Genomic DNA, 18242 nt, shown 5'->3' with positions numbered 1-18242 from the left:
GTGGGCGGCGGGGCTGCGGAGCGCTCTCCTTGGTGAGGCTGAGCAGCTGCAGGCTGCTGTAGCTTTCTTCTCTGCCTGTCCACCCTCTTCTGCTGTGCTCTGCTGTTTCCTCCTGACTCCCCTATCTCAGGGGTGGCAAGGAGAAAGTCAGCCTCTTCCAGATGACTTGCCCAGAATAACTTTTCTTGATGCCCCGCACCTCTCTTTGTCCTGAATTACTTAACGTGTGGCACAAGAAAGGCTTTACTTAAAAATAGGAGCTAAAGTACCAGGAATAAGGCTGTCTCATGAGGGGAGGAGCAAGTTCTTTGTCACTGGAGGTTTCTCACGAGTATCTGGAAACTCCCTGCCAAGACTTCACCAGATGTCTGGTCTCGATCGAGTCACCCAACCTCTCTCAACCCGCTTCCTCATCTGTGACGCGGAGAGGAGGATTCCTACTTCACAGGCTGCTGTGAGGAATCATTACAGGAGACACTTGTCTGGAGCAGTAGCACCACTCAGCACACAGCACACAGCAATGATCAGAAGTTGTGGTTCATTTGTAAGCCCCTTTTATCTGAAGTGGAGACCACCTCAGAGAGAAAGTGACCTTAGAGGCAGTCAGGTGTGCCTTTTGCAGGGCTGAGCGCACAGACAGACAGACTCACCAGGGAAGGGGAGTGGCAGTGGAGCGTCAGGTCCTGCAGGGCTTAGAGTGTGGGGAGCAAAAGAGCTGGAGTATTTATCCTGTAATTAGGGCCCTGGCTCAGAGTACAACTTCCTTGGGGATGAAGGTAATAAAAAGACCTCTGGGATGCTGGAAAGAGGCAGAAAATAGAAGCTGGGAAATTTGGGCTGTGGTTGGGTAGAGCTGAAGAACAGGACAGCAGAGAAGATCTACCCTGAACGTTCAGTGTGGGTAGGATGGGGGTAGGTGGAGAGACCCCTGAGCACAAATAATGCTAAAGGCTTTTTGGCATAGAAGCACTAATTTGCTTTTCCTCTTGGTCCCTTCCATCTGTCCCAAATATTTGCTTCTTGGTGTTTCCTTTGGGAAAGCTACTTAACTTCTCTGATGTCATTTCTTCATCTGTAAAATAGGGAGGTAATAAATATTAAATGAGGTGGTATAAGGGCACATAGCATTTGCCTGGCTTATGCCAAGCACTCAATAAAAAGTAGGGTTTTTAAAAATTATTTTATCCAATTCACTGATCACTGACTGAGCATCTGTTACATGCGAGGGACTATGCTAGCTGTTTGGGCACAGAGTTGAAGGATTACGCCCCTGTTCTCAAGGAGGTCATAGTCTGGATTGGAGAATGGACAGACATATACAAGTTAGTTACAACTCAGTGAGATACATGTAGGCATAGAAATGACACAGAGACTCATTTAGCAGGGAAGGAGCTAGCTCTGTCAAAGTTAATGATTTACGGTTTAGAAGTATAAGGTGGACTTGGAGGAAGGGGCACACAGGGGGAGAAGACGGCATGTGTCAAACACGACAGGCGAGGCCCAATGAGTATTTCCTGGGAACCACCGAGCCCAGTTCAAAGTTTACATTTTTATGAGTCTTCTCTGATACTCTGAGCCCCAGTGAGTGTCTTTTCTCCTCTCTTGTCCACACAACATCTTATCAAATGCTGTTTGTGTGACACTGTCTATGTTAAATCTTGTTGGCTTTACCTTAGATAAATTAAGTAACAGTTCTTAGCCTCTAGTTTCCCGTCTGTAAAAATGGGGGGTGTTGTCGTATTACACATAAGATATTTAACACGGTGCCTGGAATATAGTAAATTCTCAACAGACTGTTGTTACGATCTCTACGTTATTCTCTTTCAGTCATCTTCCTACACGGTGGGTTTTGTGAAGGCACATATCAGGGTAGTCCATATTTTTATCTGATGGTGCTTGAAAGAAGATCATGATGAAGTTAGGTTTTGGGAGAAGACTGCTGAATGAACAGATGGGATTCTAATCAGATGTAGGCCAGGCGGACATGAAGCTTGATTTCAGACAATCATTAAGTCAACAGATATATAATGATGACTCAGTATGTATCTGACATTGTCTTGGAGATACAAAGGATTGAAACGATTCCTGATTTAAGGAGCTTTCATGTAGGTGGTGGAGGGAAAAGCTAGTGGGGGTCAGCATGGCCCAGATGATAGAGAGGAGCTCATCCTTCAAGAATTAACTTTCAGGTATCCTGAGTTTTGGCCATTCTCCCACTTAGTTCCTTCAGAAATACAACTGATTCTAATAAAAGGGATACGTGGCAATGGGAGATAAATGAGATGACTCTTAAATTTTACGTGAGCATCACAGTACTCAGAGCTGAGCCTAGGATCTCCATTATCTTGATGGGGCTCGGGGATAGGCATGGCTACTCATTGTTAACTTGGGATTTGACCGGGCAGATCTTTATTCAACTAATGATATTTGTTCTACAGAATATTATTGAGCACCTATTATGTGTCAGCGTCTTTCTAAGTACTAGGAATGTAGTAGTGAACAGAGAAGGCAAAATCCTTGGAACTTCCAGGTTAGTAAGAGAGTTTTATTTAAAAAGATGCATCACATTAATAAGTATTGAATAAAAAAGTATTGAGACAGGGTAAGAAAGAAAATAGGAGATGAAGATAGAAAATGACATGGAACACGTTTTTAGGCAGATTGGTCATGGGCAGCCTTTCTGAGGAGGTGACATTTGAGTAGAGATTTTGATGAAACACATGAGCAAGACATACAGCTGAATGAAGGACAATGTGCCAGGTGGAGGGACCAGCAGATGCAAAGGCCTTGAGGTCTGTGTTTGGTGAATTTGAGGGACAGTATCAGTCCAGTTACTGAGTGAAGCGACTGAGAGGAGAAGGTAGGAGATGAAACTGGAGAGGCAGCCAAGATTCAGATAAGAAGGGGTATCGTAAGCCATGGTGAAAACTAGAATTTGTTTGAAGTATAGTGGAAAGCTGTTGGACAGTTTTGAACAGGATTCTGTTATGCTGTGACTGAAGTTTTAAAAGGTCTACTCTGAGTTCTATATGGGGGACAAGGATGTAAGAGAGAAGCTAATTCAAAAGTTATTATTATACTCAAAGAGTGAAATGATGGTCTGAGCCAGCGAAGCAATGGTAAAGACAATAAAAATCGATTATATTTGGAATATCCTCTGAAGAGGCAGTGGATAGGACTTATTGATGGATTGATTGGATGTAGGGGTATGAGAATATGCTGAACTTCAGACTGGGGACTTCCAGCCTGAAGAACTGGGTGAATCGGAGGGCTTTAGCACAATGGGAAACAGTGAGATTAAAGTAGGTTTACAAAGATGGAGGAAGAAAGGAATCAGAGTTCTGCTTTGGACATGTAAGCTTGGAAATATACACTCGTCTATGAAGAATAGATTTCAAGTAAGCAAGTGCATTTACCAACTTGCAGTTCAGGGGAGATACCTGAGTTGAAGCTCTACATTTGAGAGTCATCAAAGAATCAATAGAGCCATGAGAAATGAATAAAGCACCAAAAGAATGAATATAGTGAGAGAAGAGACTCCAACATAAGAGGCTGGGACGAGAACTAGACAGTAAAGAGTATTCAGACGACATAGTGAGGTAAGAAGAAAACTTTAGCAGACAGTCATTTAGGAAACAAGGAAGTAGGGAGTGTGTGTGTCTGCCACATGTTGCCAGAGAGCTGGGTAAGATGGGGTTTAAGAACTGATTATTTGTAGTTACCAATACTGTATCATTTCCCTGATACTTGACTCACACTTAATTTGTCACTCACAACCTTAGCCCACAGCTCTGTCCAAATCAAATAAAAAAAGTGAGTGGAAACCCTGAGCTAGCTGTGCCTGCACCCCATTTTATAAGTCGCACTCAGAAAGCCCCCACAGCAGGCGTCCGTTTGCGTGTTCTGAGGAGGCTCTGTTTCTCAGCAGGCACTGCAGGGAAGGAGGGTGAGGGTGGAGGGAGGCTCAGCGGTTGCTGAAAGGAGACTACGCTGTGCCTCAAGGGAGTCGTGACTGACGCAGTAGAATGGTGAGGGAGGGCAGGAGCAAGAGCCCCGGAAGACTAGGGACTGGGACAGAGAAAGTCCCCAGAGCCACCCCCAGGAGGACACCAGGCCCATCGTGGGTCCCTTTCAGGATGTGCTTTGGGGACAGGCCTGCTGTTTCCTTTTTCTTTTGGGAAAAGAGTAACTGATTATGGGGACGCAGCCAGACCGCTTTATAACTCCGTTTTCCCCACCCTTCTCTCACAAAGAGAGGAGAACGGCATCAGCTTGTCCTGAAGCTGCAGAAAATGACCTGAGCCTCATGCTGCAGGGGGAGAGCATGCTGGGTCTGCAGTGGTCGGGGAAGACCAGGGGTACACAGGGCACAGGGAGGGAGCTGGCTCAACTCGGGTGAGAGGCAAGCAGACCAGGGAGGGGGACTTATGCTGGGGTCTGCTGGCTGCTAGAGGGCTGGAGCAGGAGACCTAAGGGGCCCAGGGCAGGGAGAGAGGCTGTGTGAGCTGCAGCCAGCAAGAAAAACTAGGACAACCAGGATAATGGCAGAAATCAGGCTGAAAATAGTAGTCACTAGAGGGAGTCCCCAAAGGCTGAGTGAAGGGCCCATAGAAGGAAGAATGCTTAATGGTTGAGGGGAGTAGGCTCGGTCAGGGCATGAGCTGTGGAATGCACAGGGCAGAGGCATCTCTCGTGTACCATTCATGCCCAGACAGATCGTTTACCCTTGTCTTTGGCACCACCTCATCTCCTGATTTTCTTGTCTTCTGTCATCCTTATCCTTGTAAGTCTGTCTCCATCTAACAGGATATTTTCTCTTTAGCCTCCTCAAGTGCTTTATCTTCTACAAGCCTCAGATCCTTCCATCCCACCACTATTAGAAGAAACACTTTTCTGTCTCCCAGGTCTGTTCTCCTGTACTGTGTGTTAGGGAGCAGCTCAAGAAGACCTTCTCTAAATAACCTGGACCAGGGTAGTCGCATCCTTCCTGTTAGGGCTACCTGCTCTCCTCCTGTTTCACAGTCTTGCCCCACCTCCGCCATAGCTGCTGTAATAGTCTGGGGCGGGGGGGGGGGGGGGGGGAGAGAAATCCAAAATAAGGAGATAGAAGAGACAGGTTAGTTATCTTGCTTATTGAAGATTTCAGCAACAACCAGCTGTATCTTTTCATTACGGTCCTATAGACAGAATCCTGGCATAGGAGTCAGAAGATGTGGAATTTAGTCCTTTATCTACTACTTACTTCCACCATGATCATTTGGGGACTCAGTTTTCCAAATATGCCATTGTAAAGTTCTCTCAGGACCGAGGTGCAGCCCACCAAGTGGTTTACAGCTCTGACTGAATAGTCTCTAGGTAGGGAGCCACATCCACTTTGGGGAAGAAATGACAGGGGCTTTCGTATGTCATTTGCTGACATCTTGGCTGTGGGGGCAGGAAATGAAAGACAAGAACATGTAAGGACCAGACAAAACACTCATGCCAAGCAGGGTGACAAGTGTTGGGACTCTGAGAGGAGACCAGATAAGCAGAGTTGAATTGTGAATGAAATTATAGGTATATCTTTGTTGCATCTGGAAAGAGGGAAGCTTGTGGATTATTAGGCATTCTAAGCAGAATAGGGAACTGTGAGACTGAGGTGTGGGCAGATGAACTGGAGGGCCAGTGATGGTCAGCAGAAACACTCAGGTTGCAAGGGAGACAGGGGCACTCAGGGAGGAAGAGAGCCCTGTCTGGAATTGGAGAAAGCACATTCATTTAGGATAAGGGTGACAACATGTATAAAATGCTATTCCTTTATTCATTTAGGAAGTATTTAGGAAGTGCCTATATCCATGTGATGGATATAGTGGCAGTAAATGTAAACACAGCCCCATTGTCATGGGGCTTCCATGCTGTCCATGCCAATGCTGAGTCCTAGAGAAAATGAAGATATCCATTAGACTTGGAGGAGGAGTTTCTAATAAAAAGTGGGCTTTCTTCGTAATCTAGTTAATCAAAACTGATGGAAGATTTCATAGAACTTCCATCTGTGGAGGGAATTAAAATTGCGAGATACCCAGTGAGTCTCAGTTTGGATTAGATGGTGATGAACTGTACAACAGCAGAAAGAAGGCAGTTTCTCCAGGAAGGGAGTCATTCATGCATTTATTTAAAAAGCACTTACTGAGCACCAACCATGTTCTGTGAAAGTAGACATGAATAAGTCACAGTCCTTGTAAAACTCTCACAGTCCAGTGAATGGACAGGTAAGTGCGTTGGTGTCATAGATCATAGTCTCCTTGTGTTAGTTAATTCAGCCTATTAATGAGTCCTCACCGAAAACACGGAGAAAATCTGCCGGGAGGAGTCTGAGACGGCTTCACCGAGCAGGTGGCAGGATCTTGGCCTGGTGTGGAAGTGGGCAGAAGGAAATATTCCAGAGAAATAACTGTGAGCTTACAAGCATGACTTATTTCAGCAAGTGGCAGACAATCCAATGTGGCTGAACCTAGGATGAATATTTAGAATGTACTAGAATTCAGGCTAATAATTTAGGCAAGAACAAATTTATAAATACGTTGAATAGTCTTAAATATTCCTCGTAGTAATGAGATCTCAGGTGGTTTTCAGTAGGTCTGTCACACTGTGGTGGATAGATTGAGTGGGGGTAGAAAACTATAGGGGAAGACTTTACAATGACACAGGCAAGAGACTATGTGGCTTTGGGAAGACAAAATGGCACAGAGAGAAGCAGTGTGAGAGAATTCAGGGTAAGGATAAAAGGGCATCATTATTGAGAAAGAGCTGGCCAAAGGCTGTGTGACTGGAGCATAACAGAGAAGGGAGAGGTGGAAGGGATTGAAGCTGAAAAGTGGTTAGGTACCAGACCAGGCAGAGACTTGTAAACCGGGGCTAGGAGTGTGGATTGCATCCTTAGTGCAGTGGTAATTCCAAGAAGGTCTTAGGCAAGGCCTGGCATAATATAAATTTGCCTTTTTAGTAGTCTCTTCAGCTGCAGCACGGAGAATGGATTATAGCTTGCCCAAGATTCAGACCAGGGAGGCTAGTGAGGAGGCTTTTGCAGTCTGGATGAAAGGTGATGGTGAGTCAATAAAGATGATGGCAGGAGAAAAGGAAAAGAGTAGGGAGGGAAACACATTTTGCAGATTGATAGGATTTGCTAATGAACCAGGTATGAAGAGGAAAGGATTAAATTAAGGATTATCCCTGGGTTTCTGACCTGCTACAGGATGGATGGCAGTAACACTTACTAAGATGGGCAAGTCATTGGGAGGAAATAGTTTGTGGGGAGATAAAAAGATTTGTTTTGGCTGAGCTTTGTTTGAGATGCCTGAAGAACATCCAGGTGGGGATATCGCATAGGCAGTAGGATGTACTAGTCTGAAAGAGAGAGTAGAAGCTGTGCACTTGGGAATTCCCTGAACAGAGATGGTAAAGATGCCAAGAGGAATGAAAGAGAACACCTAGAGAAGTGTGAGAATAAAAAGAGAAGGAGGGAGAAGGAGAGAGTTGGGGGGAAAGGAAGTGATGACAGTGGACGGAAAGGAAGTAATAGAGATGGAAGCCAGGTTGGAAATGACTGGAAATTAAATGAGACGAGGAAGCAGAGATTTAATACAGTCAAACTTTTAAGCAAGTTGTGCTGTGAAGAGGAACAGAAATAAAGGGTGTTAGATGGAGGAAGATTTGAAGCCAAGGGATACAGGACTGTGCTGGTGTTAATCAAGATAAGCCTTTTAGAAAACAGGCAGACTTGTGCTAGGAAGGAAAAGAGTAAGGACAGAGAGCATGTGTGCAGTGCCGCACAGTTTTCAGGGTCTGTTCTCACGCGTGATGGCACCTTTCCTCATGATGAAAGTCAGTAAGGTGGTCATGGGAGGTATAGTTATTGCCTTTATTTATAGGTGAGGAAGCTACAACTTCAAAAATATCAATGATTAATGTAAGTTTCTGCTGATGGCCTTACATGGGCCCAAGTCCTTAGATTCTAAAGCTTTTCCCTGTATTCTGGTAATGAGTTAGAGTTTTATTTATTTAACATGATCACTCTGGATTTGAACTGTTTGTGGAGCAACAAGGTGGAAGCAGAAGAGTATAGTGATTGAAGACACTGAATTTGAAGGCAGGGAAGCAGAATTCTCCAAATTCAAGTTTACCAACCATGTGATGGTCAGGAGGTAAATTAACCTTTAGTTTTCTCAATTAAAAAAAATATGCTCACATTTACTGAGCCCTTTTTAATGTTCTAGATTTGCACTATGTTTTTTTAGTTAAAAAATTTCCCGTCTTATAGAGATATAGTTGACAATGACATTGTAATAGTAAACACATTGATTTGATATACATGTATATATTGCAGAATGATTGCCACTAGTTAACATCTGTCACCTCACATAGTTATAATTTTTTTTCTGGTGATGAGAACTTCAAGAGCTACTCTCATAGCAGCTTTCAAATATGCAATACAGCATGGTTAACTATAGTGACTATGCTGTATTTACATCCCCAGAACTTATTTATCTGATAACTGGAATTTTATTCCTTTTGACCACCTTCACCCATTTCCCCCAACTCCCACCTCTGCAACCACCAATCTTTATTTTCATGAGTTCATTTTTTTAGATTCCACGTATAAGTGAGATCACACAGCATTTTTTTTTCTGTCTGACTTATTTCACTTAGCATGATGCCCTCAGTGTCCCTCCACATTGTCACAGATGGCAGGATTTTCTTATTTGTTGCGGCTATATAGTATTCCATTGTGTACATACCACATTTTCTTTATCCACTCATCCATTGTGCTAAGTGTTTTAAAACATTATCTCAAAAAATCCTCAGAAGAATCTTTTTATGTAGGAACTGAGAAGAAAAGAGAAGGGACACAGGTCAAAATTGGGGAAACAAATGACTATGCATTTTCAAAGTAAATGATGATAGAAGAGGGGAAAAGGAGACAAAGGGACCCCAGAAGGAAAAAGAATAATGTGAAATTCCAAGAAATTCAGGGGTCAGTCTTGCAAAAAGGTGAGAGTGGAGCATCTCTTCTTCTGAATGTCATGAATGCTAGAAAGAAAAGTAGGTGAAGTTGGAAGTCTATAGAGATGAAAGTTAAAGTTGCTTGAAGAAGAACAATAGGACTTCTCACGTTCTCAAGTTAGCTGGAGGTGGGGCTTTATGGCGAGATTTCTGAGTATCAACTAGGGACCTATTTAACCTCTCCTAGAATCTATAGAACTTGGAGGGAAGTAAATTATTAGAAGGTCCTGGGCTTAATTGTTTTTTATACAACCAAGCGTGACATTTCAGGACAGAGACTCCCCTTTCATAATTGAGGCTGAGATGGGAGGAAGAAGGAAGACAGTGAGTGTTCTGGGGTAAGATTTGAATTAGACAGGTGCCTATATCCTTTATAAAGCTGTCCTTGGCCACACAAAGACCACAGAAAGCTCTTCATCCACTCAGTTCGTTTATGAAGGCTGCCTTCCAGCTCATTTCTATGTAATGTCCTGACCACCCAACAGTTTTATAAGCATCTTGAGGGCAGAGATGATGTATAATGTTCTACAGTGTATATTAGGATTATTGTCTAATCTCTTTTAAGGTCCAGAAATAGGATCAAGGGTTAATTCTTCCACATAAATGATCCGAGTTTTAACTTGAACACTGTAATTCTGCTGACGTTGGATACTCCCTGGAGGGGCCCTGTGGAATTAGACAAGAGAAAGAATTCCCAGTGGCCATGTCAGCCTCCAACATCACCTCAACTCATCCGGCAGTCTTCTTTTTGATGGGGATCCCTGGCCTGGTGCACTTGCATATCTGGATATCCATTCCCTTTTGCTCAGCCTATACACTGGCCCTTCTTGGCAGCTGCACCCTCCTCTTCATCATTCAGGCCGATACAGCCCTCCACAAGCCCATGTACCTCTTTCTGGCCGTGTTGGCAGCCATCGACCCGGTCGTCTCATCTACAACGCTTCCCAAAATGCTGGCTGTTTTTTGGTTCAGACATCGGGAGATCAACTTCTATGCCTGTCTGGTCCAGATGTTCTTTCTCCACTCCTTCTCTATCGTGGAGTCGGCAGTGCTGCTGGCCACGGCCTTTGACCGCTATGTGGCCATCTGCAAGCCACTGCACTACACCACAGTCCTGACTGGGCCCCTTATCACCAAGATTGGCATGGCTGTTGTGACTCGGGCTGTGACACGAATGACTCCACTCCCGTTTCTGCTCAGACGCTTCCACTACTGCCGAGGCCCTGTGATTGCCCACTGCTACTGTGAGCACATGGCCGTGGTAAGGCTGGCCTGTGGGGACACTCGCTTCAGTAGTATCTATGGCATTGCTGTGGCCATGTTTATAGTGGTGTTGGACCTGCTGTTTGTTGTCCTGTCTTACGTCTTCATCCTTCGTGCAGTTCTGCAGCTTGCCTCTCAGGAGGCCCGCTACAAGGCCTGTGGGACATGTGTGTCCCACATAGGTGCCATTTTAGCCTTTTACACACCTGTGGTCATCTCCTCGGTCATGCACCGTGTAGCTCGCCGGGCCGCCCCACATGTACACATTCTCCTTGCCAATTTCTATCTGCTCTTCCCGCCCGTGGTCAATCCCATCATCTATGGGGTCAAGACCAAGCAGATTCGTGAGCGAGTCTTAGGACTATTCCTGAGAAAGGATGTGTAAGTGGACAGTGAGGGACAGGCGGAGAGAGAGTGGGACAGACTGAATGCTGGAGTCGGGGTGAGGGAATGATAGTAAGTAGAGGGCTCCAGAGTTGCCTTGTGTTTAGTTAGTTTATAAGCAAGCGTGTGCATACACATACACACATAGAAATAATGTTCTACGTTTAGTTCGTATATGGTCAAAACCTTTTGCTTGTTTGTTTTGAGTATAATTGGGATAGATGGAAACCTTAAAAATAATAGTAAATACTAAAACACATAAACATAGAGTGTAGCATGCCTTAAAAGAAGCTGTTTCCAAAACAAACATCTGCTTATCTTTATTCTTACACAAGGAATGTCACCAGCCAATAAGTCACATATCACTCATAAAGAAGGAATGGCTTTGCTTCCAGTACGAGTCCAATATTCTAAGGCTCACCTAGCCAGATGATACCTCTAACACCAGAGCAACCATGATTAGTCACAAACATGAAAGGAAATTTTGTTACCTGATGTATTCACTCATTTGAGTTTAGCATTCCAACAAAGCACGAACACATGCAGCCCATAGGCACAAAATTTTCCCATCACACAGGGAATATGAAATTAGGAAACCTGGTGCTGTAGTCTGGGCCTAGTGACAACATTTCCAGTCACCTAACGAGGACTTCCCAGCATCCTAAATGAGGGTGCAGGGCTGCATGTCATCCATGAAGTAGCAGGGACAGTGCTTAAGTGTAGGACCCAGTTCAGCTCAGTGATCCCACAACTCCTTCCTTCCTGCCACTCAAAAGTCTTGTGTTACCTTTGAATCTCTTTTCTCTCACACTGTGTATCTAATCTGATAAGAAATGCCATTGGCACATTTTACAAACACACACAAAATCTGATGACTTCTCAGCACATACATGCCACCACCTTGGTTATGAGCCGTCATCTTCTCTTTTCTGGATTACTGTAGTTTCTCCTTACTTATTTCCTTATTACGTCCCTCAACCGTTTGTGCTATTCCCATCATAGAAGACATAAAAAACTTTTAAAAATACATGTCCACTTATGTTATCTATTGAATTAAAACTCTGGTTTTTATTCTGAGAGAAAGGTCGAACCTTGAAAAGTCCTTACAGTGGTACTTACAAGGCCTTGTGTGATCAAGAAGTTCTGGTAACCCCAGGAAGGCTAAATAGAAATAAAACTATACCTAGACACATTGAAAAAGTGCAGAAAGTTAAAAAAGTTTTAATAGCTAGGGATGGTGGGTTCATTATAGTCAAGGGATCCACAATTAGATTGACATTTGACTTCAACATAAGCAGTGGAGGACAGAATGCAGTGGAATTCTATCTTGGAATAAATAAGAACTACCACTTTAGAATTCTAGTACCTGTGAAAATGTCTTTCAACAAAGAAGATGAAAGGATGGGTCGTAATAACAAAAATTGATGGAGTGTGTCACTATTAGGCCTGCACTAAAAATGTAAATGTAGTTCTTGAGGCAGAAGGAAAATGATCCAGACAGAAACCGAGACGTACGGGTAGAAATAGTTACTCAAAGCATCAGAAGCCATGTTCTGACAGCAGAGTTTCTCCCTCAGGCTTACGGCCTTGTGAGGTGTTTCCTATGACTAACGGGCAGCGGGAAAAAGAACTAAGGCTTGGTTCACAAATGGGTTGGGAGACGTGCTGGTGCTAGCTGAAAATGGACTGCCGCTGCGTTACAGTCGCCGTCACGATATCCCCACGTGCCGCTCCTAAGTGCTGGAAGTAAGCTTGGCACTGCGTTCAGTCACCAATATCTCATGGAGGGAGAAGTAACCTAAGGTTCAAACACACACTAACTACCCAGCGGTAGCACAGGCTGAATAGTTTGTCCGGGACCTGAAACAATAAGGTTGGAGGATTAAGGACAAGCATGTCAGGGAATAGATCTGTTAATGGGGCCATGGCAGTGGGCGCAGAGCATTCAGGCCTTTTTCTTCTCACCTAGTGCCCACCAGAGAGCGCCCGCTCTTAAGTAGGCTCTCACCTACTTGGGATCTCATCTACAGGGGCAGATGACTTACCTAATGAATGTCTGCCAGCTTCCCTCTCTGGCCCCCTAATGCTGGCTCAGTATGTCCATGAACAGGGTGGCCATAGTCACAGAGGTGGAGACTATTCACGGGCCTAACAACATGGGCTGCTCCTCATCAAGGCTGGTCCAGTTATGGCCGCTGTTGAATGCCCAGCCTGTCAGCTGCAGAGGCGGGTGTCATACCCTCACCCCACCCCATGCCTCCAAGCAGTAGAGCAAATACATCAGACACCTTCCAGGCTTAAGTGGGCAATGATCCGCCCTTGCTAAGTATATTCTTTCTCTACATATGGATTTGCCTTCTTTACTCAGAGTACCTTCTCCAGTACCACCATCAGTGTACCTCAGTGTTCTTGACCCATCAACATGGCGTGCTATATAACGTCATCTTTAGGCTAAGTGGCTGAAAGGAGGTGCAATGACAGTTTAATGGCTATAGAGTTTACTGAACTTACATATACCTCCTTAGAAGGAGCTGGTCGAATTGAATGCTTGAATGGCTTTATCAATGGTTTAGCCAAGATGTTAGTTTGGGAAGGCCTTGCGGAGCTGGGGAGCTGTGCTCCAGAATGAAATATTTTCTAAACCAACATCCAGCATATGGAACCATGTCCCTAATGACTAGAACTCATATTCCAGTAACCAAGAAATGGGAATGGGTTTAAATTTTCTCATCATCACTCCCAGAGTTCCAGTTTTGGTATTTAAACTTCCTGTCCTCGCAGTCTGAGGATCTGTTTGGTTTGAGGGAATATTTCTACTAGAATTCTGGTTAAACTTCTATTGAGCTTGAAGCCTCAACTACCACCTGGTCTCTTTGTCTTTTTCATGTCAGTGCACGAGCAGGTAAAACGTGTATCTCTACTGATAAGCTTACTTGACCCTGGTCACCACGATGAGCTAGGGCTGTTGCTGCACAGTGCAGGCAGAGAGGAGCACACCTGGAACCCAGGGGGTTAACCAGCATGTCTTGATTTTTCCATGCTCAGTGGTAATACTGTATGGGCAAAGGAAGCAACTAGCCTGACAAGGACAAGACATAGAAGAGTTCAGTCTCCGTGGGAGTAAAGATCTAGTTTACCCGCCATGCAAGCAACCTATACTAGTTGAAAGGTTAGATAAGAATAAGAGAAATCTACGAGTGGTGGAGGAAGAGGAGATGAATATCAAATACAACCTTAGGGTCAGCTATGACATTAGAGATTATAGCTTGTTTTACTCATTCTCAAGCCATAAATCCCACCAGAGATTGCAGCTGCCTACTACCTCGAAGGGGAATATATAAGTGACCGAATTCACACCTTCTATTTCTAGGAAGAAGTGAAAGCATCTTGTTTTGACAGAAAAGCTACATACTGTGGTGTGAGCGCTGGATATAATGGATGGCGTGGGTAGATATGCGTGGTGTAAGGAGAGAAATATATTGAACACTTTGTACACACCACTCTGGCTCTTCTCATCGTCATCTGTTCCCTGGACCTTTGTCCATTTGTTTCATTCCAGCCACTGCTGTGGCAACGGCTCTGTGTGGGGTCTGCTCAAATTCATGTGGGCTGGGCAGTTGCACACAGTCCTTCACCTCATGCCCAAAAGGCTCATCTCTACATCCCCACTCTAGGCTTCCTTGTTGACCCTGTCTTAGGGTCCTGTAGAACCTACTTGGTACTCATGTATGGGCAACCGAGAAATAGGACAAGTTAACACTTAATGCAGTCAGCCTTTATCAACAGGACATGGAAGCTAGAAGATAAATTCGCCTCGCCCTATCCCTACTCCAATCAGGTTTTTATAATATGACATCGTTCATGTGCACTTCTACATGATGCTGCCATGCTGCTAAGCATTCAGTCACACTTGTTACAAAATGGTGATCAGCTTGGTGAAACACTGTTACATTGGCTTGCCTTTCTTCTGTACATTGCTTTACCTTTTCCTCACTCCTGCTTTCCTGAATTACAATCCTTAATTAAGTACCAGTAAATAAGCTTTTCACTCAGGCTCGCCTTTCAGAGGAACCCAGGCAAAAATAATCAGTTTCATTTCTCAAGCTTTTACTCTAGAATGTTCTTCTATGCAGGTAGGGACTGTGTCTTTCTGGTTTCTGCCCTTTTTCCCCAGTGAAATTTGGCTTGTGTAGCAAAAAGTTAAATATTAGTTGTTCAACATAAGCATAAGTTCAACAAATATTAATGTTGCATTAATTCTATTGATGTAATTTAAAAGAAGAGGTATTTCAAGAATGAAAGAGGCTGAAGGTAGAAATATCGGAAGATCCAGGGGCACTAACCCTGCTTTCTAGCCCTTGATGAAATTGTTGCCTTGTTGACATTGAGTCTGCTTCAGCAAGCCAGAGGGCCTGATTTTACAAACATTCCTTTCAATGATGTACATAAATTAGTGTTTGTTGCTGAAGATTTTTCTTGAGTGGTGATATAATGTCCGAATCAAAAGTTCCAGTGCAACAAGTTTTGAGCTTCCAGATCCAGGGGTATTCTAAGTGTGATTCCCTCCTTCCCGAAATAGGAACCCTTCTGAGATATGGGTATCCACTTCTTCTCTGGATACTCTTAATCCAGACGCTTAATCTGTGATAAATTTCTACTTCCAAGGTAGGGGGAAATCATGGTTTCAAATAGATTTATAGTAAATACATATGCGATCTCATTTTTTCTAATCTGTGACCTGTCAGGAATGCTTTGAAAAATGGATTGCATTAATAAGTTAACTAATGTTAACCTATTTTTGCATTTTTGGATTAGAATCTTTGTTATGTATATATTATCTTTATAATGCACCTTTGGTTGGGTTTACTGATTTTTATTTTGGGGTACTTTTGTATCCTTTGTCATAAGTGAACAGTGTATAATTTTGTTTGTTTCTTTTCTATGCTATTGTTCTGTTTCGACTTTAGGATGATGTTACCTTCATAAAGTGAATTGTGAAGCTTTCTATATTTAACATATTCTACAGGTGGCTCCCTTTGAATTTCTATCAAAATTTTTCCATAGAAATTACCTTTTGTCTATGCTTAGTAGTTTTTGCTACATAGATGTTTGAATGTCTACTTATCATTCATTGATGTAATAACTAATTGAACAAGAAATTCTGCAGTGCTGCTGTTGAGCTGCTGGCCTGCTCCTTTTATCTCTAGCAAATTAGATAATCTTAGGAAAATAAAAAACAAAACAGTGCTAGGAGGCTACCTCGGGTTAATATAGTTTAAAATCTTCCTTGTTTAGCTAGGGAAGTAGAAGTGGTCCAGAGAGAAGGTCTTTTCTTCACACGACAAAGAAATGCCTCAACTGTGGTCTCCTACATGTAGAATTGTGCTTATGTTCTATGACACTCTCCTTTCAGAATTTTCTATATTGTGTGAATCCTAGCTCCTCTATAATTTCCAGCAGTCCATAAGTTACTTTAAATCACCAGTCATGTCACACTTCAAGTCGGCTGATTCTGTTTAGTGATGAACTGCTGGCAGTGGCGGGGACAATAACAGAGTGTGGTTATCATCAAGCAAGTCACCTTCTTGAATCTGGGCTTGGACATGTGTTAAATGTTTATTTTTGAGTAGGTTATTTAATATCTAAAAGCCCCAGTTCTTCAAATATTACAGGGATATGAAAATAGGTACGTCACAGAGATGAAATAAAATGGTAAATTGTAAAGCACTCAGCACTTGGCCCTACATGAAGTTAGTTCTCTATAAATCAGCTGGATATATTGGCCTGAGGGTGATGAAGGGAGGTCAGGACCTGAGGTAAAGATTTGGTAATCACCTTCGGTTTGCACTGAGATGGTAACTGAATTTGTGAATGATGAAGGCAGTGGTTAACAACCTGGGCTGTACATAGAAATCACCCAGAGGACTTTACAGAAGCTACTCTTGGTGTTTAGAAAAGCAACACAACCCCTGCCCACCCCCCACAAGATTCTGAGGGAACTGGTAGAGAGCAGTGGTTCTCAGACTCCAGCCTGCATTGGAATCGCCTGGAGGGCTTGTTAAACCACAGTTGCTAATCACTATCCCAAGAGTTGCTGAGTCAGAAGATTAAGAATTTGCATTTCTAATACTTCTCAGGTGATGCTGCTGATGCAGCTGCTGGAGAGATTCGTGAACTTAGGAGTACTCTCCTGGCAGCATAAGCACCCCTGTACTAAGGCGTCAGAGTAAAAATAGTAACTGCGCTCCAGCTGTCCTCATTAGAGATGTCAGCAGTTTTCCTAAGCTCACAGCTGAGGATCAGGATGAGGACGCATTGATGAGAAAAACTCTAAGCCATGGAAAGTGGGTTTTGATATCAAGTGCCGTCATCTAGAGGAACAGTTTGAGACCCTGAAGTGACTGAATGCCCACCAGTTACACAGTCTGGTTTTGCCCAAACAGGTTTCTGGAGGAAGGGGGATGGACCTGTACGTGGAAGCCATGCAACTGAGGGAGTTAGCGATGTTTTCTGCTCAGAGATAAGGGATATGCCTCTTCTTCTATAATAATTAAGGAAAGAAATATTTACTACGTTTCAGGTGGAATGGTGTAATATCACTGTTTCTTGAGTTTATTTTCATTCATATCAAATTTAAGATTCTAGGCCATTTCCAACAAAAGCTGCAGCTTTTTCCCCCCTTGTTGGCTAGTGAATTATACTGTAGTTACAGATGGACATACTCAGAAGTCTCCCAATTAAAAAAAAAAAAAAGGTAAGCACCCGTCTTCAGCTGCCACTTTACCTCTAGTTTAACAGATCCAGGAAGCTCATTGGCTCCAGCCTGACCAATCATGTCCGGCCTCCCCGCTCTGACCAATTAGGCTCCCTCAGCTTCCTCTTAGGTGAGCCTGGCCAGCTTGCCTCCTTCCCTGCTGTGCACTGAGCTGAGGGGCGGGTTGATGCTAAGTGTTCGCTGAAGAGAAAGGAGTTTTCAAACTTAGGTGCTCTTTTCTGTCAGGGTCTGTTTTTCTCTGCCTTCTTTGAAAAACAGTGAATTTCCTGCTGCTTGGCTTCGGGGAGGGGGAGGACAGACAGAATGAACTGAAGAGACGGGTGATCCTAAGAGTTACCTGAAGACATGGGAGTTACCGAATTTAGATTCTCTTTTCTGTCAGGGTCTGTTTCTCTCTGCTTTTGTGCTTCTGCCTTCTTTGAACAACAATTTCCTGCTACTTGGCTTCAGGGAGAGGGCCTGGGAAGACAGACAAAATGAATAAGGCCCCTAGATTTTAGTCCCTTTTCTTTCATCTCACTCTTCACAAAACATTTACAAGAAGTCAAGTCTTGGGCTTTCCTTCCAATAATGAAAACAGGAAAAGTTGGTACTGAGTAAAGGAAACCCTTGAGGCTGATCAAATACTAGAAACTACCTCTTGAGGGAGTTCTCTCCTCCTATACCTGCTGCCTTTACTTGGCTCCTTTGGGCTCTTGGAAAACCTGGGGTGGGAAATAGTTCTCCAAGATGATGCTAGCTAAGGGGCAGAGCTGTGAGCACCAACGCTGCTTCCATTGGG

The 18242-nt window shown here is 43.7% G+C and overlaps 1 protein-coding gene across 1 annotated transcript; it reads left to right on the top strand.

Annotated features, from left to right (window-relative positions):
* Window positions 1-9742: 9742 nt before the first annotated feature.
* Window positions 9743-10736, top strand: LOC141578976 (olfactory receptor 52K1). The gene has a single exon (XM_074373073.1). The coding sequence runs from the start codon at window positions 9743-9745 to the stop codon at window positions 10685-10687; it is 945 nt and encodes a 314-aa protein (XP_074229174.1). The 3' UTR covers window positions 10688-10736.
* The last annotated feature ends 7506 nt before the right edge of the window (window positions 10737-18242 follow it).

The sequence above is a fragment of the Camelus bactrianus genome, chromosome 10 (assembly GCF_048773025.1).
Source record: "Camelus bactrianus isolate YW-2024 breed Bactrian camel chromosome 10, ASM4877302v1, whole genome shotgun sequence".
NCBI classification, from domain to species: domain Eukaryota; kingdom Metazoa; phylum Chordata; class Mammalia; order Artiodactyla; family Camelidae; genus Camelus; species Camelus bactrianus.
The sequence above is the reverse complement of the archived record's forward strand: the minus strand, read 5'-3'. Positions and strand labels throughout refer to the sequence as shown.

Excerpts from the sequence above, each read along its gene's own strand:
- LOC141578976 (XM_074373073.1), top strand. The coding sequence starts at position 9,743 with ATGTCAGCCTCCAACATCACCTCAACTCATCCGGCAGTCTTCTTTTTG.